Here is a 23,322-nt window from a genome sequence, read left to right on the forward strand (position 1 = left end):
CGTAGTAACCTTCAGCTTTTTATTTGTCCAGAGCTATAAAAGCGATGTCGAGAACTTCGTTTTCTTTATTTCAAGACCACCATTACCTCCACGAGTCTATCATGATTGTACGTGGTATATGTGATCCTACCGCTTTTCCGACTTCTTACGAAAACTAATTCTTGCTGATACGGTAACCAATCTGGTCCGATCATATAAAAGACGCTCTACTGAGCTGCACCCGATAGGCGGAGAGAGTATTTCACAATACTGATATGGCTACATGGATTTGGAGTGGTGTTGAGAGTAATTTAAGATTTTGACAAGCGGTTGTCGGACAGCCACCATGCGCATTATTCTGTTCCTTCTCTCTCTTCTACTGCATGAGTTTGCCATCCTTAACGCTTACTCACCCCCTCAGCACGAGAAGGATGAGTCTGAAACGGTACGTGTTACGAAGCAAAACAGTCAAATGGTCGTAGACAACGATGACAAGCGCAATGTGAAAGAAGAACGAGTTACACTCGACACAGATGCCATTGCACGAAATATGATGAAATGGTTCAATCATTTAGATGATACGCAAAATGCCAACGAAGGAATTTTACCCGTGTTAAATATGTGGCTTCTAGCGGGATTATCGCGCTTGGTTCATGGGATGAAGACCCCTGTTGACTTTGAGGTGGTGAAGATTTTGCTGGGTGAAGGACAAAAGGGTTATGATGTAGCGATTGTCCAGGGTCTTACCCCACATTTTGTGAAAACCATGATTGGAAAGCACGTGCCACAGATCAACACACCCGATCTACCGACATCGTCAATTCTTGATGCGTTTTCTGAGCGGTACCGCGCACTGATGGGGATTCCAGGAACTACCAATCCGCCTGTCGTGTTAAATGATATTTGGTCATCTGTTATGTCTCGCGTCTCGTTATTATATCGAGTTGATTTGAAATTACAGCCCCTTTTCGCAAAATCGCTTATTAAATCTGAGGCTAATGTCCAGAAAATGTTGTCTTGTAATGTGCGACCATTTCTGTATAAGAAAGCGCTGATAGATTTAGACATATTGGATGAGAAGAAAGCCTACACAGTGGAGGAGTGGACCAAGATTCCTGCACTCAAACAATTTCTCGAATATCTCAAAGCTGCAAATGACGTTCCTGACATCTCGAAAGCAACTGCGAAACGGGGATTGGAATTCACTGGAGTTGCTTCACGAACACCGTCGCAGTAAGTGTAAGATGTCATCAATAAACTCTTCATTCAATATAATAGTGCTTTCTCATATATACTGTCTTCCTCAATTGGCGTATTCATTCTCGGTCTTCAGTTCGTTTGGTCAATTAGTGTCTCTCAAGTTATAGGGAAAGTGTAAAGTGTTCGTATCAAACAGAGTCAATAGAAAGTGTAACGGGGTATGATGGTGTTTTTCTATTGTAAACAGCTCAGATTAGTACTCATGGATGTGAAGACAGTCATTTGATTGTATGGAGCTAGTCAATGCAGGTTAATTGAGTATCCTGATAGTGGATCAAAATGAAATGTTCTTTGTGGAAAATTTGCAACACCTAATCATCTTATCGTAGTCACCAATCGCAAGAATTTGATCTCGCCCATGTAGCTTTTTCTCATGCCTGATTTCGAAAAGACTCACACGCCTTTAAAGCACTAGCTTGTTCCTTAATTCTTACTCCAATGCGAATTATACGTGACTACATGTTACAATTGGACTTTGACCGTGACAATCAAATTTGTCACCCAAAGGCAACAATTGGTTCAACCTTTACGTCCATGCATTTTCGTCTCGATCGGCTTTTAATTTGATCAGCTACATCACAATTGGACAAGTAAAGTGAAAATGCTTACAGCTAAATGGAGCTGGTCTCGATATGATGCACATGTTGGTATCGTATAGGAATTCTTGCGGAGATTTTATCGTATGTCTCACAAAGTCGATTCCATTACTAAGTTACAAGCAATTCAGTGGTATGGAGTAACTCAGCAGCTTTTGGAACTACAACTGCGCTCGTATCAAAGGCATGTTTGATATGAAATAGGCTTCTTTTAGTTGATGAGAAGGATCAAATATATTGATGCTATGCAAAACTGTTAGCGATATGAGTGGTGTCATTTGACCGATCAGCAAAAAGCGATTCTCGCAATTGGTAGAATACTAGCACTTTTCATCAATCACTTGTCTAGTGAAGATTCAGCGTGTATCTTCGACGTTTAGGAGACCCATTTGTCTCAACATTCTGATTTTCATTGCTTTGTCTATCCATAAGCTCTCGCACAGGCAAAATATGATAGAAACCACGTCGTGTGCTGAGAAATCGATTGCTTTCCAGCAACAATCCATGAGCTAGACACTGCACTGACCAAAGATATTGTTCATCACCAACAGTCTTCTCCAAACTATTAGGTGCGCCATTTCGTACAATGTCTTTCGAACGAATTGGAATATTTAAAAGTTCTTCAAGTGGAAGACGTTTATACCCTGCCATTGCAGCCTGGGCGGAGGAAAACTCAGTCCGAGTTGGAGTCTGCGACGACTGTGGCTCCGATTCATCGACTCCAACAACGGCAGTACTGCCATGCTTGGCTTTCCGACGATGATAAAGATATCGAGTTATCAAGCCGATGGTTGCAAATAGAAATGAGAGAAGCAAAAGCTCGAATAAGGGAGTATACACCATCCATAATCCAGAGCTGCACCCACGAATTGGTAGCAGATGTGCGTTATCTTCAAACGCGTTGCTTATTGTCATATGTCCTGGAAATGCAGCACTATCGACAGCTTGTTGGTGTTCCAATATATGCTTTGTCGGCAAAATCAATAGCAATCGACTATGAAGTAAGTAGCCTGCCATAATAATTGCAGCTACAAGTTCGATACTAGAAATGTACGTACGTGTTGCTAACATGTAGGCTCGTCCTTCATCAAGAAAAACAAAGAATCCCCATACGACATGTACGAGTTGCAAGAGCAGAATCCATACTTGCAATCCTGATAAAAGCGTATGGATTTCCACACTCGAGAGTGATGTTTTTTCGTGACTTAGATCCCATACAGCAGTGTGTGGATACAGCAAGAGCCACGATAAAAGCGCTGATACAGTTGTGAGAATTGCAACAGGTGTACTATGCACAAGTGAGTGAGCGAGAAGAGTTACATGTCCTTGATCTTCCATTTCTTTTTTCGTAAGTTTTTGCAATAGAGGCGAACGAATGAGATGCTCAAAGAGCTCTAAACTAGTCCAAAAGTGTACTATTAGCAACACAACGTCCAAAACAATCATAAAGTTGTAAAGAAAACCGGAACAACTCATGTTTAACGATGTCGTCACTTCTATTTTCCTTTGTACGAACTCCATATCTGGTCTTTTCGATTTCGATAACAGATACTTATACGATCGAATGGCATTTTGTCGAAACAAGAAGTGCAGTCCAAAAAATTCAATATCATCAGCCATGAGATGAGCTTTGTTCATTTGTAAGGCGTCAAAACTTGTTGCAAAATGCCCAACGAAAGCTACAGTTTTAATTGAAATGTCTGGACCAGCACAACCAAAAATTGGTCTTAAAGAAACATCGTTTGATTGTTCATGGAATTCAACGCCTCCAACACAAACAACTCGACTAAGTGGTATACTTGTGCCAATGACATCAAGTAGAGAACGTAATTCACGCTCAGCTGCAGACATTGGCGAGGCCATCATACTATTCGTCACTTTAGGCGAATCAAGTCGATACCTGAGTAAGAAATTAGTGACCATTGCATCTTGACATAATGGTGGCCGTCTTGAAATATAGAGCAATTGACATGCTGCAAAGGCCATCGCATCAACGCGAATGTCACTTGTAAGAAACATTGTTGAGAAATGAGGTCTCATCTCTTCGATTAAACCATCAGGAGCCGAACAATTGGTTGCTAGAACATTTAGATATTGAAAGTGAGAGCTTTGACGTTTATTATCATGTGGAAAAGCTTGAAGGTCACAAGAATCGTGAAAGATACGCCACCCAGTCAAACTTCCGCTTGGACTTTTGTTTTCATTGGATATATTATCGAATAGAAAGGAAGTTTTAGTCGTAAATACATAGGCATCGCTTGGTCCAAGCCATTGAGTTTTGTAGTATAGATCTCGAATGTCTAATACTAGCATTAATATCAAGATGAAGGTGTCGAATAGCTTTTGCAGCTTCCAGTGCATTGTCAAAGACGAGATGACGAAAGCGACTGCTCGTTCGTAGGTGCAAAATGATATATTTCATATTTATCCGACATAGTATTTACTAGTGATTGTTCAGTAACATTTCGTGTATTCTGCACCTACATAACGACAAGATCACGTAAAATTGACGAAAAGATATGTACGATTGAAAGATTCGCTACGAGAAGTTGTCGAATGGAAAAGTGTAAGTTTTGAACGTACATGCGTCCATGTTCGGTAGTATATATACGTATGGAACGTACGAACGTATTTTTCAAAGCTGTAGAATCCTCAAAATCGATTGCATTGTACTTATCTAATATCATATTGCTTCATGCACTGCTTACAATAAGGTGAACATTCGATTCGTCGAAATCAAGAACTGGTGACTGTAGACTTCGCTTCTTTCACCTGACGGTACCACGCAAAGTGATCCGTACAGAAATTGTTTGTTCGTTCAGACGCAGGCTTTCGACAGATTTCAACAGAACAGCGTTTGCCTGTACATGAGTCAATATATGATAAGAGATCTGATAGCCATTTGAAACTGTAAAATTCTGCATGTACCTCCTCCGTGTGCCCAACAACGACCAAGTGAGACCGCAATTTTAACACATCCTTCTTCCTTGCAACGAGTACCACCGCCATGTGACCAGCAGATACCTCGTGACTTGGCACGCTTGGTACAAGCTTCCACCGTACAAATAGTATACCCTCCTACAAAACAGAACGAGTGAGTCCACTCTCATCCATGTGTTTAATAAAATTTGTACGCACACACCATGTTTCCAGCAAAGTCCTCGGTTCTGTGCTCGGGAATTGCACTCTTCAATACTACATCGTTTACCTCCCTACATTCAAAGACAAAGACTTATTTCTTGCAATCTCATAGATGTACAAACTCAAAATTGTACGCACCCCATGTCGAATACACAGACCATGATCAACGACATATTTATCACAGTCAATCTCCTTACATATGCGAGCTTTTCGTTTCTTACGTTTAGGTGTCGCCGCATCCGATAGCATTGTTAAATTGTGCTTTGAGACAGTCGAAGAATTATCTCGTTCTGACTTTCCCTTTGACGATACGATCATAGAAGTTTGAGCAGCATCACCTAAAATAAAATCGATAGAGCCTTTAGGTGTCGTGTCGGTATCTGCATAGGTACCAAGGGCATCAAATGTTGCATTAGGTGACAACAATGACGTCGATGATGGCACACCAGCCTCGATGAATAAGCCATGAAATGATAGTGTACGCATAATGTGCTCGCTACGATGTGAAATTTGAAGTCTACGTCTCTTACTGACGACTGATCTCGTTTCCGTACTGTACGACCGAGATGTTGCATAGTCCGACCATGTTTACTACCTTTGCGACCAGAGTGGTGACTTCGACGACATTGAATCGATTACGACAGGTACTAGGTACATATACAAAGATGGCCGTAAAATTTGGATCATGGTTTCTGTCAGTCCCACAGCGAAGGACTCTTGGGATTGATATCTGGCTTTTCCACTACACAAAGAATTAAAGCATCATATTAGATGAAAAGTTAGGAATTTCAAGCATCGTATTATCGTCAGGTAATGCTTGTCTGTCCACACGGTTATCCAGTGTCTATTACATACGATAAGAAGAAGAGTACAATGATTAGATCCATTCTGTGACACGATAAGAAACCAATTGTGTAACAGGTTCATTAGTCACTATCTCGAGGCTCAAGCGCTATGGGACAAGACTTAGAATCGTAAACATCAATTAACTCTAAAATGTCAAATTTACTGTCTACCTTGGTCACTAAAGTGGTTGAACAAACGAACATATGAGGATAGTGTGTACCTTATTAAACGACATGTGGCTCTGAAGCTTCTTGTTACTGTGGACATTTCCAGCTACAATTATATCAAGACAAAGATATGACATGACATCAAGACGTAAATTTAGCAAGTAATTATCTTCGAGTTCTTCACACGTACAAATAAATCTGTTTGTACATGTAAACAATTTATGGACGTATTTATATAAATTACACGAGAATTTCGCTACTTTAATTCGTGACAAGTGTAAATGCAGCTGTCGTTTGTTCCCTTTGAGTTCGTTGTGAACCGTGTTCAGCACAAAGGTTACCATTCCGTTCGTACGCAGGTTTATGGCACGAATCCACTAAACAACGTTTTCCACCACCATGTGCCCAGCACAATCCATGTGAGACGGCAATTTTGGAACATCCACCATGCTTGCAGCGAGTACCACCTCCATGGGACCAACAAATGCCACGTGATTTGGCACGTTTTGTACATCCTTCCACGGTACAGCGTGTGTACCCACCATGTTTCCAACACAAACCACGATTTTGCGCTCGGCAATTGCAATCCTCAACAGAGCAACGCTTACCACCACCATGACGGATACACAATCCACGGTCTACCACGTATTTTTCACAACCTTCAGACTTACAAATGCGTGTCTTACGTTTCTTCTTCGGTTGCGTCTTGGTCTCAGTTGATTGCATGGAACTAGGTACTGACGGAACAGTATTCCTGTAAGGATGGTACACCACATTAGATGAAGAAGTTGGGAGGTACAATTGGTGTTGAATCATGTGGTGTGAAACTTCGACCGCTTGACGAGTTGGTGGATTTAAGATATATGAGATCGATGACGACGTATTTGATGGTGATAAATTACTAGATGAACCAGTATAACTTCCTTGTGCCGCAAGTGTGGTCATGAGACTTGGAAGTGTGGGTAAGCGAGGTGCGAGTGATGGTAGACGAATGGTCGGGTACGTTTGTGGGAATGGGTACAATTCGGATGGCATTGAGATTGCGTGAAGAAGTGGTGCCAAACGGGAGGAGTCGATCGAACCAACTTGCATCGTTTACTTGATCAAGTGAAGAGATTGCTTGTGGGGTGGTGTTTTGCTAAGTGAGAAAGTGAGGAATTGTACCTTGACGTGTTGGTCGTAGCAGCTGTGGCGACTGGCAAGAGTTTTAAACAGGATTTGCCACCAGAGAAATCGTGATAATCACTCGCAGAGACGACACTATATTCTGTCTAGACGAAATACCAGACACATTCTTTAAGCAAGTGTCAAATCCTTTCACTTGGCTAAAGTATTTATGTGATCTACCATCCGTCAGAAAAATCACGTTCAAATTAAATCTTTTTGAAGCGTGTAATGCTTGGCTCACTATGACTCAGTGATGGAATAGTCTTGCTTTACATATTCTTCGCACTAGATCCCTTCTCCCGCCTATTACGTTCTTCACTTTCTTTTGATTCATCCAGACTGATTCTTGGTTCGTCGAGACGTAGAAGAGTCGACCTTCGACTGTACTAATAGTTTGCAACCCTACTGGGGTACAGTACCAATACTGGAACTGTACATGTTTGAGAGAATAAACACGATACTGTCAGTAAAAAGGGGGAGAAATTGCGTACTGTACATAAAGTATTAGTAAGAAGGAGAAAAAGCAATGTGTCATCATTATGTACGTCCGAGCCGTAAACAGCTAAAAAGCGTCAGATTGTACAAGTACTCACACACTTCCGTGATCATACAACGTATTGTACTTCCTTCACATGATCCATCATCGAACATAGTATTTAGATACAATAAATACCAAGAGCACACACCACCATGTGGACACACATGGATTGTATGTGGGGTATATATATCTGTGCGAACTACGGTCTCATTTGAACGCACACAAGGAATTGCTTGTACCAGCCGCTTTTGAGCACAATTCTTTTGGCTCCCCATCGAGCAGATAATATGATGATGTGTCGTTGCCGCTTGATTATTGACGCAGTGATACAAAGCATGTACTTCTATATGTACAGTACATGGCTGGATTATGGCGCTTTCAATTCCAGTCGCGAGTAGCGGGTGGATGGACACCCTTGCGCCAATTGGTACATTATCCATACACTTGCAAAATTCGAACACGAGAGACTGATACTTGACCAAATCATCTTATAACCTCACTCATTACCTTGAATCATTTATTTAATCTCTTTGCATTCCATTATCACATTTAGTCTGTTAGAAAATGTCCAAATCTGTGCCGAAAGACGTGGTCAAAATATTCGTGACTTGCGATACTTATGCGATCATCTGTGTGATGCGAGAGTCACCATGCGGTTTTGTATACATGGCATACCATGAGGTGATTGTTTCTATGTGTTGGATACCGTGGATGTACGACGCTCTCAGCACAGATGCTCCAATCACTAAATATTTCGTCGATTTCTCCTCTCAGAGCGAAAAACGACAGATTATCAGCCGTAATGAAAATCTTTAGACAAGCCAGTGCTTCGTATTATCTATGGGCTTTTTGTCCATCTAGTAGACGCGGCTTTGTTAAGTGATTACGACAGAGTCTTATCTTGTCGTATTGTTCGTAGAAATCCACCTTGAACTTAAGCTTATGGTGTAAAAGAGGCGTTTCTCAGCTCTTGTAAAGCTCGTTGACGTGTACGATCACTATATCTGGTCATAATCATTTCACGAAACCATCTTGATGCCTACATACGTGTCTCTATGTCATACTCCTGCCAACAGAGTGTTGTGTGCAGGGGTCTTTTTATCATCTGAAAGATGCAGTAAACTGAATGTCTGAAATCATTAGGATCGTAATTTTCTTTTCACAACAAAATTTTGCATTCATTGCCCTTCCACATACTGCCGTCGGAGTCTTGCCATCTGCGCTGCAAAAAGAAGATGAGAGACTAAGTAGGAAGTTAAACTTGTCTTTACAACGAATATCGGAACTGGACGTCACCTCATTTTATGGCTAGGAGCGCAGTCCAAACATCCGGGAAAGAAATTGAGCGATGCACAGTGCACTGCTTCGGTGGTCGAACTATGCGTCGACATTGAATTCTTCGTCTATTTTTACTGGCTTCCTTGTGAAAATAAAGCAGGTTTTGAAGAACCACGTCAGAATGGCTCATCTGGAGAAATTTTGAATGCTCTCCGCAATTATACCACCACTTAAGTCTTCAAATGCACCTTCAGAGTATTGAGTGATCTGGCTCGTCTTGAAAGATTGACGACCCACATTCCAGATAAGCACCAATCAATTTTCTTATCCCTCTAAACAATGTCACTGGTTACAGAAAAGAATCTCGACACAATGCAAGTAATGCACTTCTTGTGTCTGTCCGTTTCGTAACTATTGTCAACATCTACACCGCAAATGAGCTTGAGAACGACGCACTTTTATTTGCTTAATGGTAGGGGAACGCGATATGTTTTCGGTGCGACAACGTGCCGCGAAAATTGTTACAATTCTCGTGGAGAGACCCGCGCGACTTTTCCATTTACCATCAAAACCTACGAAAACGAACAATTCGATTTGTAACAAACCTATGTCAAGTCCAAGCGTTACCCGAGACAAAAGAGGATAGTGATCCGCAATTCATTTCCTTGTTTGCTTTTTCCATGGGAAAAGACAAAAGTTAAGTCTTTCCATTGACATTTTAAACACGATTTGACAAGTACAAGACGTATAGTTGCAATAGCTCGTCCGTTTGGGCATATAGATCGCAATCTCATCAAATCTTGACGATTTGAAAGCATGCGAACAAACGACGCTAAGGCTCCTTACCAAATCATCAAGTTAGTCATTCCAGCGCAAACTTAGTGATCAATTCGATGTTCCATCAATCTTGTGATCTCATTTAACTATTGAGACACATGATAACCACATCTCGGTCGGAATGATTTTATCTCTCGGTCATCTTGTTGGGAATTCTCGTTCATAATATCTTATTCATCCTCAAGGCGTACTACTTCAGTTATCAATGCTCACACGATACGATGGCGTGCTTACTACATATCTTTATAGGATCGGAACCTCTTTCCGACCCTAATCTACCAAAATCGTCGAGTCTTTACTCTGTATGCGGGAAGATGCTAGTTTACAGCATATCAATACGTTGAGTTTCTCATCATCACTGCGAACCTGTACTGTACGCAGGCGTCTGAGGCCGATTGGACAAACACATGAACAGTAGAAAGACTGGGGCTTATCTGACATTGTGCATTCTGCATACTATTGTACTCACACAAGTTCTCTATAATGTGGCTGGTTTATCTGCACACGTACGTTTTGATAAAATCCATTCAACACATCGTATGTATGTCTTACTGCGAGATGTGCTTGTTCTTGAAAGAGAAAGCGATCTTAAAAATCCTGTTCGAGCAAGTTTCAAGTGCAGAAATTTATCGAAATATAGGCAATCTTGCGCAACGACGGGCGTGAACCGAAGACTTGCAAATTGTCACCACACGCATAGTCACATCTCTGAAAAAGATAAACAAACTTTTCGAACCAGGATTGTAACATTTTAAGGTGTTATATAATTTAAGCACGATGCTAACCCGATCTTCGCAATGACAACCTTAAGCAGCATGCAACCGAACGCCTTGTCGGATGCCTAATGACTCAAGGAATAAGCGTATGAATTATACTTCGAAGAACGCACACTTTGATCCCATTATTAATGCGGCAGTTCGCTCACCTATCTCAAGTTAGCCGCGTCTTACCCTCAAGTTGCTGTAGTTATGACACAAAACCCAATTCCATCGCAGCTTTGTCGGCTTGATTACAGATGTTGTCGTCATTGCATAGATTGCGTACTGTTGTGAGCTTCTCGGGATCCTTGAGCTTGATCGATAGTTGGAGCGCATCGCTGTACAAGTCCAAGCGGATAAGGGTTTCGAACTTTTCATCTACAGACGTAATTCGAGTCGTGTAGCTTTCAGCCTGTTGCTTCTCGCCTTGTTCGAGACACGCGACCGCAAATGCTTTGAACCCACACGGCGGATTCTTCTTTTCCATAGAAAATTTGTGCAGCGCATCCCATTGACGCGTCTCGGCAAGAGCTTTTATCTTGACGCGATAGAACCTTTTATCCGGAACTTTAAACTTCTTAGCAAACGCTGCCACAATCGGCAGCAACTTGGGCTCGTACTTGCTATCACACAGCAACATTTTCATCGTATCCGAGATGGACGTACCAACAAGTTTACGACGCTTGACATTCTCCGGCTTCTCTTCCAATTTGACTTGTTCTTGCAGTAATTCAATTTGTTCTTCAGTTAATTTCGCATGAGATGGCAGCTTTGCATTTGTGTACTTGATCATTGCATCCTTAAGAACAGTAACTTTCTCCTCGACGTCCGATGACTTAAATGAAAGCAACAGATCGTTCTTTGCGCTAGCAACGTCTGTCCACAGTGCCGGGATGTTCGAGCTTTTGGTCTCGCGATAGTACAACAGCATCAGATTTACAGCTTCAGCGTACATTGCTTCACGATTGAGCACGTAACGAAACTCGTCCATTGATGGCAGCGTACGTTCCAGATGGAAAAGTGTCATGTAAACCAAGTCAGTATTGCTCGACTCAAGCGACTTGCGCAGTGCCAACTCAAACTCGCCCATGGACAGCAACAGCGGGACTTGATCCGATGCGTTTTCTTCTAGATCTAAGAACATGGTTGCTAATCGTCGACGATTCACACGTTCAGCACAATTCGCAATGTCAGCGTATGACACTAAAGTCGCATTCTTAAGCTTTTTGCGTACAAGCGCCACAAGTTCTTCATCTGAAACGTCCGAAGATGTTGCTGCCTTGACCTTTTCACAAGCCCAATGCACCAGTACGCGATCTGTTGGAATTTTTAGATACTCGCAGATTTTAAACGCTAAAAAGTGGTGTCGCATGGCCACTAAGCGACTCACAACCACTTCAGCTGTCAGACGATCAAATTGTGTGACGGTCAATGGAAAACCAACTTCCTGTTGTCGAAGTGCATTGAGCACGCGAATTTTACGGCACATTTCGACAAACATTTCCGTATCCATCATTACGTTGCCACCTCCCGTATTTGAGTTTCCCGAAAGAGCTGCCGACGCATCCAAAGGCGAATCCACAAAGCACTTTCCATACGACGCTGCACGCAACAATGTCGTCTGGGCAGAGTAGTCAAATTCACTACCTGCTGCATCAATGCAGTCTTTGATCGCACTTTCCAGTGCATTCTGACCCATGATAAAGCGAATGTGTTCATCAGCTTTTGCATCACCTGAATCAAATGCATCTAGCGCTTGGTATAGCATTGCAGCAGGAGCTGTCGAGCCTACACCTTTGATATTTTCAACACATGTAGGAACTCGAAGCACAAGATCATGAGATGATGCAGTATAGACTCGACAACAGTCGACTTCTTGAGCTAAAACGACACTCTCCGAATACGGAAAGCGAAGCCAAGATCCATACGGTCCAACCATGACCAATCCTGCACTGGGCCAATACAATAAAACCGAGTCTTCACCACACCAGCACATACTCAAAGGGCTTGCTTTACTCTGAGTATCAAATGACAAAATCTTTTTGTCCATCATCGTATTAAGAACTGTTAAAATACCATCTTGAGTAAATAATGCCATAAACAACCCGTTTGGAGCAATTGCAATCGATGAAATTGGTGCAGCAATCGAGTCTTGGAGTTTCATATCTTGTGCACCGCCGTCTTTACTTACAATAACCAGTGACTTGTTACTTGATCCTAAAAGTACTTCTGGATAAATACTTTTCAAAAATCTAGGCTCAAGAATAGCCATACAAGTTGGTGGATTTGAATCCGAAAGTCCACAATCGGGCAATAGCGACACTTTTGGTCGGACAGCGTCAACTTCGAGCACTTGAACTAGCACCATCTTCTCGGTTAGCGCAATGAGACCCCCACCCCATGCTTCAAATGTCGCAACTTTGTCTTTTGAAGTAGATGGAAACAATGCAAAGCGCGTCTCTTCGTCACCTGTCATACTGAAAGCAACACAAGTCCCACTAGCAAAGACACATAGCAGACGCAGCTCGTCGGTCCAGGTCATCCCCATAAGTGTCTCTTTCTTCTCTTCAAACGGTTTCCAATCGACAGTACCAAGTTTTTGGCCACAGGCGTTAAAAAGTAGCAATTGACGCGTTAATGGCGCATCCGACGATACTTTTACAAGTTTCTTCGGGTTTCGTAACAGTGCAATGGGTCCACCATATGGCGCACAAGCTGTCATAAAGTCTCGTAGATCTGTCACACCTTCCGACGCCCAATTCATGCCGTATACGGTCCATTTTTGATACTGCACTTTGCCGAGGGTATGCCACTCGGTCTCCATATTAACAATAAGTGATTCCGGATGCGGAATCAAGGGAGGGTTTATGTGGACAACATTATATTTGAGGAAAAATCATAATAATTGGGATATACACTACTAGACCTGACGCCAGGTGCCATAGTCACCAAGATCCTGCGGGCCAAAGCTCATGCGCATAGATTGACGTAGTGCTGGCTCTCGATACCAATCACTGGAGTTAGCGTCGAGACATGGAAGTACATCTGATTCGCTATTTATTGGGTACATGAGCAATGGTGATGTCTCGTTGAGAGTCTCGAGTAAACGTCGAGACTCAGTAGGTAAAGCTTCTTCTTCTCCAGCTGGTGCTTTCTCAGGCTCACCATGCTCGTTGCTTGTATTTACTACACTTTCATCCGAAACTAACATATTCAGAGGAAATGCACCTTCTTTAATGGACATGCCAGTACTTTCTAGACTTGGACTAGTCTCAATACGCTGGTGTCCACCACGAGCAATCATGCGATGCTGTTGCTCCTTGTCCCGTACATATCCCCATAATACAACGATATATGTTCCCATAAGCAGTACGAAGATGGCAGTGCTTTGTGCTGTGGTCCCACGTTCGAGAATAAAACCACTCATCGCACCTTGGTATAGTAACAAACTTACACATGTACCATGCGTAGCAGTACGCGCAATGCTACCACGTCCTTTAATGCGACGCCGAACATGAAGTAACGAGTATTTGTCCACAACGTGCTGCATTAAAAAGTAGAGTGTACCCAACGGAAGAATGAGTGGGACAACGGTACTAAACATGAGCACAATTGTCAATGTACTAATCTGCGTAGCTGATTGTGTACCAGTATAAAATTGATCTGCTTCCACAGCCTGCACCTTTTCCCGAGGCGTTAAAGCACGTGATGTTGTCCAAGAAAATTTAATGTACTCAGTAGCTCGTAGTAGCACAAGAGCTGTCCCAAGAAAGCAACGCTGGAGGATATAGTCGACGTAAAAGATGCCAGAATTATGAAGAAAGAGTGTACCAAGCATTCCAAGCACCTCTCCATCGTCTTCGAGATACAAGAGCACGGCATCAATTGACATGAACGCTAAACTTGGTACAAAAATAGTGTTAAAAATCAAGTAGACGGATGCAGTCCGTAAGATCAAACGTTCTTTGGCTGAATCGGTTGAAATGGGTTGAATACGACCAGCAAGTTGAAGAACATTTAATAGCACGGCGTTGATCATCACAAGGATGAGCGTGGGAATGTAATTTGCCATCAATTTTGCCATACGAGGAGAAACTTTCTTCAACAAATCGCCTAGATGTGCCACGAGGTCGGATAGCGATTGAGCAGCACTTGTCGAGTAAGATGAGCTACTGGATATGGCGGATGTGACAGCGATTGGAGACGTAAATAAAAGCAGAACCACAAGAATACAGACATTTACTAATATCACCACAACTGTACGCTTGGCAAATGGAAACGAGACACTTTGCCAGTCAATATCGTCAGGTTCAGGAGCTGCTTCCAGGTGCCATCGAGTCAAACCCAGTTCACGCACATAGCGTACTAATCGCGGCTGGATATGTTCTGGAAAACGAGCTAAGATAGACGTGATACTTTGATTACGAACGCGACGAGCAAAACGAGCTCGAAGTCGTGCAGACTTGAAGATAATGAACGCACGACCTGCACCTTTGTTTTCATGTAAAATACGCGAGAGGCACGCCATTTCTTGCTCTCGAAGTTTTTTTATGTCATTCACACGTTGCGCAACCTGTTCCTCCATTGGTATGGTCTTGACACACCATCTGTAACAACAAAACAAGTTGCCGAGAAGCAGTCGAAAAGATGGCAGCATGACGGTACCAGGCAACAACCGAAGTGACCACGATGGTTTCTTACCATTGAGCGCGCGCTCATGTAGGATCTTCATACGGGCCAGTTGCGTTTCTTCTTCACGACGACGAGCTTGCAGATTATGAAATTCAGCTAGATTATAAACTACACACACCTCGTCAACGTAGCCAGGAAAAACCTCATCCAGTAGACGCAATACGCGCTGTTCACGGATATATTTTGGTAATCCACGATTAACAAACAGAGATCGATTACTAAGTGCCGATGGCTGCATCCCAATAAGAGGTGAGCGTTTCATTGTCTTGCCGTGGTGCTTATCTTTGCCTAAATTGTTGTCAAGCAAAGGTTTGTTCTCAGCAATCTCAGTCGTTGACAACACGACAGCTTCCAACATACTACTCTCTTGTTCAGTCTTCCGACTTTTGTCGCCTTCTCCTGCTGTCTGCCCTACCGATGATAGACTAGATGACGATCGTTGAGGTAATTCATGTTTCGTCTTCTGTTCCAAACTATGCGTCGGAATGGTCGTTAATGCTTTCAATTGTCGGTAGTATACTAAAAACACAAATGTCGTCAAGTAACTCATGACGACGGGGACCCAAAGATACGGCGACTCATGTGGCATTACTCGAATCGTAGCATGTGCAAACGACCACCATTTATTGTCACCATCTTCTTGACTTGATGCACTACCATTAGCCAAAGTATCTGCAGAATCAACAGCATTTTCTTTCGCAAATAGATCAAGACTTTGTTGAACAGATTTATCGGCAATAGCTTGGATATCCTCAACAGCAGCTTCTGCAGCTGCTTCGACTTGATTCATGGCATTTGCTCCGATTGTAAGATACAAAGGAAGCAGCACAAGCATCGCAATCATGCTCAGAACGCCTAGAAACCGTGCAGTGTATTTCAGATACAATAGATAAAATGTGCCTTCGGGACCAAGTCGAAGCTCAACGTCAGTGTTTCGAATTGGTGTACGCCATAGTAAATCTTTCCATTTCTCAAGCGTAAAGTGTGCCACCTCTTGCGCACTTGCTGATACAATAGAAGTCGTACCAAAACGAAAGAGACTGAAACGAGTACTACGTGCACCCGCTTGAAAAATAACCAGCGCCACGAGAAACATTATGCCGTTAAAACCTAGAACAAAACCCATACCTTGCCATCCCATGGCAGCGTCTTTAGCTACAGTCGCATTATAATCTACGTGCCAAATGTTGTTCGATGGTAGAGAGTCGTCCATTTCCAGGAAGTTCGGACTATGAAGAAGTTTGATCAAAAAGATAAAGGATCACTTTCGACAGGAATTATGAATTTAACGATATTTACTATTCTGAAACTAATTTCAGAATATATCAAGAAATTCTAAAGATTTCACGTTTTCTGACATGCATCGCTTTACAGCACCTTTTTGTTTAATGCACGTGCTGTCTGATGGATGATCTGGTCAAGAATTCCAATGACTGTGAAGACGCCGCCAATAATGGCACAAGCGGATGTGACGAAGTGGTAAAACGGTACCGAATCCTCTGAGATGCGAACTGACATTGGCGATAAATCGTAACGAAACATGATAGATGGGAGATCCTCCGTCTCCAGGTATTCATTAGAATGCGCCGTGTATTTGTAAACGTTCACCTCTGATTCGTCGTTTTGCACGTACGAGTTCGTCACGACTTTAATGTAGTGTACGTACGTGTGGTTCTTGTGAAAAGATATAAATTCCTGATTGTCCAGACGGTGCATGTACAACTTCATCTGTGCCTCGTGCGGTAACTTTTCCATGTCATGAGGCGACAAATATTCTCCAAACCACAGCTCATCGACAGTGTGCGACGCATTTACAAGGGATGAATCCATCGAGTACGCTGGATTGGCCAAGTGCACATGAAAATTGCCTGGGACACGCTTCACATACAAAAATCCGGAGAGACGACAACCTTCGGGACCAATGGCAGAACGTGCAATGGCTCGTCCCTGATCGTGAGCATCCTTCTTGTCCTGTTCAAATAGCTCTTTTTTTCGAGCTTCAACGACATCAATTTCACCAGCCATAAGCTGCTTGAATTTGTCTAGAAAAGCTTCGACAGTACGATCTCCAAAGTACATTTCCACGGGAGAAATATCGCCGTCTTTGTAAAATAGAATAGAGGGATATGCACGAATAAACTGTTTCATGCAAAGTTGAGGATGAGCCTGGCAGTCAACAGATGCAACACGAACTTGCTGCCCGTAGTGTAAAGACGGGAGTGTCTTAGCTACACGAGTCCACACAGGCTCTAAACGCTTACACCAGACACACCACGGAGCGAAAAAGTCAACAGCTACGTAGTGGTGTTGCTTCAAAAATGGCTCAAAAGTTAACTCATCTAACTCAGTAACAGTCGCATCTGATTCGGGCAAATCACCATATTCGTGATCTTCTGCAAAGCGTGGCATGATCTGTTTGTCCTCTGCAAGACCAACCATGCGACCTTTTTGATCCAAACGGACTTTAAAAATGTTTGACGTCATGTTATGTTTCCGGGTACCCGTCATATCTGATACATCTACTGACGCAAATTCACATGGCAAGTCGGGCACTGTTATGTTAAAGTTGATGCGCATGGTCTGGTCCAAGCCCTCGTCCATAACAATGTCATACTTGTAGTCTACCGTAAGGTAGCTATTAAATTCGAGGATAAAGAGGACAAACATGATAAAGCAACCAGCAATCGACAAACTCACGCCGGGAAGCGTGCTCACCGTTAGGTCCTGATAGTAGTAGGATGAAATTAGATGCACGTCAGGAAAGCAAGCTTTACAATGCGCATACCTCTGGGATCTTCTTGTAAAAATCCCATTTCTTTAAAACGTCAATAGCACCCATGATAGAAAGAAAAGGAGAATGAGAGCGACGCTGGTAGATACAGCGGGTTTGAAAGGCCACAAATCAGTTGTTCGGGCTATTTGAGAGTGTCATACGTGGCGGTATAGTAGCTGGATCAAATTAGAGAGGGCGTCAGAATTGTGACAACAACACAAACGAACTTTACGATATTTGGAACCTTCAACGCCAGTTTCGGATTATTTGCCAATCAGCATTTAGCATCGCATTCATTTTGTCTCAAATGGACACATCGTATTCAATCACCTTATATCGGACGCCGTCACCATGGGCTTCTGTGGCGAGTGTGGTTCTTATTTAGCTCCTGACTTACAAGGAACATTTTGTCCTGAATGTGGTATGTTTTTGCTTCTCTATGCATTTTTTAATCACCTTCTTGCGCGCTCTAGAATATAATTAACAAGATTATCGTATCTTCCATTGATGCTTCTTAGGGGAAGCAATTGCTGGCGCCGCGCCGGTTGCACCGTCCCCAGTTACACCGTCTCCTGTTCGTCATGTAACGTTTGCTCCAACTTTAAATGCGGAGAGTGAAGCCGCCCGTCGGCGTGAGGAAGCAGAACGACAAGCTCAAGAAGCTCGTGAACGTGCTGAGGCAATGAGACTCTCAGCACAAAATGCGATTTTGGACTATGAAGCGCAGCAGCGTGCCGCGGCGGAGCGAGAAAATGCGCGTCGACAACAAGAATTGGAAGCCCAGAGACAACAACATTTACAGGTTGCCCAAGAAGCTCGTGCACGTCGAGAAGAGGCCGAAAGATTGGCGCAGGAAAAGCTGGCAAAGGCTGAAAGGTTGAGAGCTGAAGCACAGGCAGCGCAAGAGGAGATGAAAAAACAAGAAGCGAAGCGTGCAGCTAAGGAAAAGCAGAGGGAAGAGGCTCGAAGATTGCGCGAGGAACAGGCACGACGTGAAGAGAACCGACGAAAAGCTGAGGAAGAAGCACGCAAAGCGTTTGAAATGAAAAGACAGGAGGAACAATTGCGGCAACAGGCATTGCAACTTTCGACAATGTCGATTGGCTCGAGTACTCCTACACCAGCGCCAACGCCGGCTTCCAAATCGTGTATATCCTGCCATTCTGCGCTGAAACCCGCTCAAAAGTTTTGCCTGCAGTGCGGAACTAAAGTGAACGGTGCGCTTTCGGCTAGTTCCAGTGTATCGTCGCCCGGTTCGTTCGCGTCTGGCAATAATCTCTCATCGTTGCCGCGTACGAACTCGTCACTATCAAATTCGTCGTCTTCATCATCGCTTTCTAGTGGCGAGCACAACTGCGCATCGTGTCAATTTACACTTAAAGCGACTCAAAAATTTTGCCCAAAGTGTGGTACAAAAGTCGCAGTAGCTGCTACTTCTTTTCAAGCTCCATCGCCTATGTCTTCTGTCAGTTCAACTTCTTCATTTTCTGCATCAAATGCAGCCCCGACAGCTCCAAATACTTGCTTGAAATGCAGTCAACTCTTAAGGCCGACTCAGAAGTTCTGCCTAAATTGTGGGACCAAAGTGGCAACACCAGCAGCCTCGACTCCAACCTTGTCCTCTTCGTTCTCGTCTGCGTCATCATTGTATACTTCCGTGCCGTTGCCTGCTCCGATTCCTACGTCGGGGTCGTGGTCAGCACCGTCTTCGCAGCCTGATACCAAGAAGTGCCCTTCGTGCAGTAAAGAGTGCAAGGAGACAGCCAAGTTTTGCATGGGTTGCGGCTTTAACTTTACCAAGAGCGACGATGACGAAGTCGCGCGTAACATGGAAAGAGCTCGTCAGCGTCAGCAGCAAGTGCGCGACCGAGAGCAGCAACAGCGCAACCAGGCCTCCCTCATGGCCAACCAGGCTGCGCAAGCTTACCAGCCTTCCTGGTAGAATAACTTCGTGACCGTGTCTTGAGATGTTTTCATTCGTAGTAGAGATGTTCATACTAAAAACAGTCCGCAAACTCTCAGTAAATGAATGCTTAGTACTAACATCTGTAATGGCTTTGATGACCTCATCAATACTGTTGCCTCGAATGTTGCAAATTCACTACGAATAACAATGTCTTGGATAGTTCAATAATGACTACTATACTGAATCTCTCGCATTAATTGCAGCATATAACCTGTTGATGATCTTGGTTTGTTCTTCTATCATACTATTTTGGCGCTCAAGCAAATGATTTTGATGCTCGAGTAGAGCTAACATGCGATCGCTTTTAGACTGTTGGCATTCTATGCTCTTTTTTTGTTGGATCTGCGCTTGTTGTTGATGCAATTTTACTCCAACTAAATCTGTTGAAGTTTAGCTTTATCAATGTCGAAACATCATCAGTCGCGGCAGGATTCAGTATCTTGTCCTCCACCAAAACACCAGAAGACAAATTAAATCGCTTGCAAAATTATGGTATCATCCATTTGATGCCTGAAAAATCCTAATCTGTACTTTGGCACCAACAACTTCGCCTTTTCCTTGACAAGTGACGGTAGTACAGAAATTTTCTGTGCCTTAAGTCCTCGTGCCCATTCAGAAAGTAGTCACTCAAAAGGCACACTCAAGACGTAATTGCCACGTTTACGTTTATCTCTGGTCTCAGCACTACCGTTACGATATCGAGCTCGTATCTCTGGACCCTTTTGCTTGAGCTTTTGGATAGCTGCGCGTGTGATGCCGTCCGATCTCAGCATTCGACAAATTCCCATCATGCTTTTTCAATATCCACTCGCTGTCGATCTGTTAGTCGCTTTCCGACTTCTTTTCCTTTTCTAACAGTCTCTATAACCGCGTTGGAATTTTCAGAAGACGATTGAGGCATCTCAAAGTGAGGGACTGGAATGGCAACATGTTGCAAAGCTTCTACTGTGCCTCCAATTGTCCTATACGGTTGGTTCGACTCTTCAATTCAGTATCGTCACCAAGACGATACTAAAGTTACTTCTTCGGAGTTGTTGTAACCCTGGACAGAGTCGTCAAACGAAGACACACGCCATTCCGTGCTTTCGACCTACTACAATCAAAATTATCTTTACCTTCTTTGATAAGAGTATACTTTGCACTCTATGAGTATACTTCGCAGAATTTTGAGTATACTTCACACCCTACGACCGCAGCAATTTCACCCATGCAGGGATTAACGAGCACTTCTAGACGGCGAGCATTCTCTCAGCAAGCTTTACGGCGATTAGAGGAGGTTCGAAACGGTCGACAGTCATCGACAGTGAACCCTCGAAAATCCAAGGCACTGGAGATTGATGGTCGCTCGTATCTCTTACCCACGCTGACGCTGCCCAAAGCATCGACCACAGAGATTAAAAATTCGCAGTTGTTCAATGCGCGGGCTAGTGGTCCCACGCCGGTGGTATTGGATCTACAGCAAGTCTCTAGTGATGGTAAATTTGGTGTTGCTGGGTATCAAAAAGTTATTTATTTATGTATTGGATATTCATGAAGGCTCGCCACACTCCCAGTCCATAAAGAAGCATGAGCTAAGAAACGAGATTCTGCAACTTCAGGTAATACAATATTGACTGCTCAAGCATGGCCCTGTCATCCCTAAAATTCTTCATTTCTGTCTCCACTTCATATCATAGAAAGCTGGATATTTGCCAGTAGGAATTACTAATGCAAGCGAAGACGTAAAAAAGGTGGCAGAAGCGCTTAATCTGCCTTATTTCATCAGTACGAGGCTTCATCTGCAACACAAAGTCGAAGTGACTGCTTTGGATGAAGCGCAGATTATAATTGCATCAAATGACGCACTTTACGATAAAGAAGATAGAGCTCTATCTTCCGTTTCCACACCAAAAGTAGCAGAACAACTTCCTCCAATGGTAGTGAGTCGTTCGGTACGTTCTGGACAGCAAATTTTTGCACAAAATCGGTCGCTTGTGGTACTAGGCAATGTGAGCTCTGGGGCCGAAGTGCTGGCAGATGAAGATGTGATAGTGCTCGGTGCTCTCAAGGGCCGCGCACTCGCTGGCATTGGCGGAAATGTTCGTGCACGCATTATGTGTCAGAGTTTTGACGCAGAACTCATTTCCATTGCCCACTGCTTTACAACGTGTGACGATCTCGACCAAATTGAGACTGGACAATTACAGCTGCACAAACCTACAGCCATTTCACTTCAAAATGACCAGCTGCATTTCAAGTCCTCTGCTGTGGAACCTTAGTATGTATAATCTCACGTATACAAGTGTTGTATAAAATATAATATTCAAATTTACATTTAAAGTCTGCTACAATTCCGTGCTCAGTCATCTTCGATTTGACCGAAAATTTTCGCTTTCATTAACAACGTTTTGCAGATTACGACGGTATTCAAATGTGCTCTGACAATCGCGTCCACAGAATGCGCTTGTATCCTGCGCGATTGACATCGAGCTAAAAAATAGCAAACCACAATTGTGGCATGTCAATTGTGCAGTTTTGCGTTGCGCCTGAGTTTTGAATTTTAACGTGTCTGGAAATATCCATTCTTCTGTCTCTTTGATGCCCTCAGGCTGGGCGCGCCACTGCGCTCGTGCACCAACTTGCTCGACTTCCTTGAGCATAGAGACATGCTGCCAATTGCATGAGTAGCTATTGCAAGTTCGCGTCAGAAGAGAATCGTTCACTGTCTGCATGTTCATATCCGTCGGACATGAATTTGCTCGAGGTCGAAGATGCAATCGTCGCTGCACGTAGCGCCATGCACGCACATAAATGTTGTTGTCTTGATTGGTGTCGTTTTGTATTGTGCATGTCGAGACGGTGCTCATAGTGGTGCTCATCGTAGAGATTGCCGGAGTGTATGTCAGGTCTAGCATCCAAATTAAAATCTGCTTTTCTTTCTTCCACTGTGTTTGCGTTATGTGAATACTTTTCATCTATCGGTTGCCGAGTCTGACGTACGCTCGCTCGATTACTCATCTGACCTTTTGACAGATTGCGAGCTAAATTCTTAATTGAACGGGACGGGGGTACACACTGTTCTCTCGAGAATCCGCGAGGTTTCTGAAAGTAGCAAGTCACTACTGACTACTCGTCAGTGACGATTCATGCTGCTTTTGATGTGTGTTTAATCATCAAGCCATCGCAAGGTAAGACTACGCCCATAAGTCGCTTTTCGCTTCAACTTCCTATGTTCTATTTCTCTGCGACAGGTAAAACATTCCAGAATGATTGCGTCCATTTTAGATGTAATGATTGCACCAGATGGCATCTCAATCTAATCATTTAGTATAGTTAAGATTGATA

At 43.3% G+C, this 23,322-nt stretch overlaps 11 protein-coding genes across 11 annotated transcripts; 3 read left to right on the forward strand and 8 right to left on the reverse strand.

The window, feature by feature from the left end:
• Nucleotides 1-325: 325 nt before the first annotated feature.
• PHALS_11766 (uncharacterized protein) lies at nt 326-1,216 on the forward strand (the record flags this gene model as incomplete). The annotated part of the gene is made up of 1 exon (XM_024727184.1): nt 326-1,216. The coding sequence occupies one exon, from the start codon at nt 326-328 to the stop codon at nt 1,214-1,216; it is 891 nt and encodes a 296-aa protein (XP_024577786.1).
• A 964-nt stretch (nt 1,217-2,180) lies between these two features.
• PHALS_11767 (uncharacterized protein) lies at nt 2,181-4,196 on the reverse strand (the record flags this gene model as incomplete). Its single annotated transcript, XM_024727185.1, has 1 exon — nt 2,181-4,196. The coding sequence occupies one exon, from the start codon at nt 4,194-4,196 to the stop codon at nt 2,181-2,183; it is 2,016 nt and encodes a 671-aa protein (XP_024577787.1).
• A 375-nt stretch (nt 4,197-4,571) lies between these two features.
• PHALS_11768 (uncharacterized protein) lies at nt 4,572-5,462 on the reverse strand (the record flags this gene model as incomplete). The annotated part of the gene is made up of 4 exons (XM_024727186.1): nt 4,572-4,696; nt 4,764-4,913; nt 4,978-5,047; nt 5,115-5,462. The coding sequence occupies 4 exons, from the start codon at nt 5,460-5,462 to the stop codon at nt 4,572-4,574; spliced, it is 693 nt and encodes a 230-aa protein (XP_024577788.1).
• Nucleotides 5,463-6,250: 788 nt separating this feature from the next.
• Nucleotides 6,251-7,081, reverse strand: PHALS_11769 (uncharacterized protein; the record flags this gene model as incomplete). The annotated part of the gene is made up of 1 exon (XM_024727187.1): nt 6,251-7,081. One exon carries the CDS (start codon nt 7,079-7,081, stop codon nt 6,251-6,253), a length of 831 nt encoding a protein of 276 aa, XP_024577789.1.
• Nucleotides 7,082-9,311, reverse strand: PHALS_14531 (uncharacterized protein). The gene has a single exon (XM_036407480.1). It carries the CDS (start codon nt 8,132-8,134, stop codon nt 7,694-7,696), a length of 441 nt encoding a protein of 146 aa, XP_036263177.1. The 5' UTR covers nt 8,135-9,311; the 3' UTR covers nt 7,082-7,693.
• Nucleotides 9,312-9,314: 3 nt separating this feature from the next.
• On the reverse strand, nt 9,315-9,654 carry PHALS_11770 (uncharacterized protein; the record flags this gene model as incomplete). Its single annotated transcript, XM_024727189.1, has 3 exons — nt 9,315-9,368; nt 9,429-9,544; nt 9,600-9,654. The coding sequence occupies 3 exons, from the start codon at nt 9,652-9,654 to the stop codon at nt 9,315-9,317; spliced, it is 225 nt and encodes a 74-aa protein (XP_024577791.1).
• A 1,121-nt stretch (nt 9,655-10,775) lies between these two features.
• PHALS_11771 (vacuolar protein sorting-associated) lies at nt 10,776-13,391 on the reverse strand (the record flags this gene model as incomplete). Its single annotated transcript, XM_024727190.1, has 1 exon — nt 10,776-13,391. One exon carries the CDS (start codon nt 13,389-13,391, stop codon nt 10,776-10,778), a length of 2,616 nt encoding a protein of 871 aa, XP_024577792.1.
• A 96-nt stretch (nt 13,392-13,487) lies between these two features.
• PHALS_11772 (vacuolar protein sorting-associated) lies at nt 13,488-16,472 on the reverse strand (the record flags this gene model as incomplete). The annotated part of the gene is made up of 1 exon (XM_024727191.1): nt 13,488-16,472. One exon carries the CDS (start codon nt 16,470-16,472, stop codon nt 13,488-13,490), a length of 2,985 nt encoding a protein of 994 aa, XP_024577793.1.
• A 155-nt stretch (nt 16,473-16,627) lies between these two features.
• Nucleotides 16,628-18,098, reverse strand: PHALS_11773 (protein disulfide isomerase; the record flags this gene model as incomplete). Its single annotated transcript, XM_024727193.1, has 2 exons — nt 16,628-17,983; nt 18,045-18,098. The coding sequence occupies 2 exons, from the start codon at nt 18,096-18,098 to the stop codon at nt 16,628-16,630; spliced, it is 1,410 nt and encodes a 469-aa protein (XP_024577794.1).
• Nucleotides 18,099-18,383: 285 nt separating this feature from the next.
• On the forward strand, nt 18,384-19,974 carry PHALS_11774 (autotransporter adhesin aae; the record flags this gene model as incomplete). Its single annotated transcript, XM_024727194.1, has 2 exons — nt 18,384-18,453; nt 18,551-19,974. 2 exons carry the CDS (start codon nt 18,384-18,386, stop codon nt 19,972-19,974), a joined length of 1,494 nt encoding a protein of 497 aa, XP_024577795.1.
• A 1,231-nt stretch (nt 19,975-21,205) lies between these two features.
• On the forward strand, nt 21,206-23,297 carry PHALS_11775 (septum site-determining protein; the record flags this gene model as incomplete). Its single annotated transcript, XM_024727195.1, has 5 exons — nt 21,206-21,473; nt 21,535-21,596; nt 21,675-22,255; nt 23,156-23,165; nt 23,229-23,297. The coding sequence occupies 5 exons, from the start codon at nt 21,206-21,208 to the stop codon at nt 23,295-23,297; spliced, it is 990 nt and encodes a 329-aa protein (XP_024577796.1).
• Between the last annotated feature and the right edge of the window lie 25 nt (nt 23,298-23,322).

This window comes from Plasmopara halstedii (assembly GCF_900000015.1).
Source record: "Plasmopara halstedii genome assembly, contig: Scaffold_555, whole genome shotgun sequence".
In the NCBI taxonomy this organism is placed as follows: Eukaryota; Oomycota; class Peronosporomycetes; order Peronosporales; family Peronosporaceae; genus Plasmopara; species Plasmopara halstedii.

What these genes read in the sequence shown, in the direction of transcription:
- PHALS_14531 (XM_036407480.1), bottom strand. Translation starts at nt 8,134, where the DNA reads ATGGATAATGTACCAATTGGCGCAAGGGTGTCCATCCACCCGCTACTC.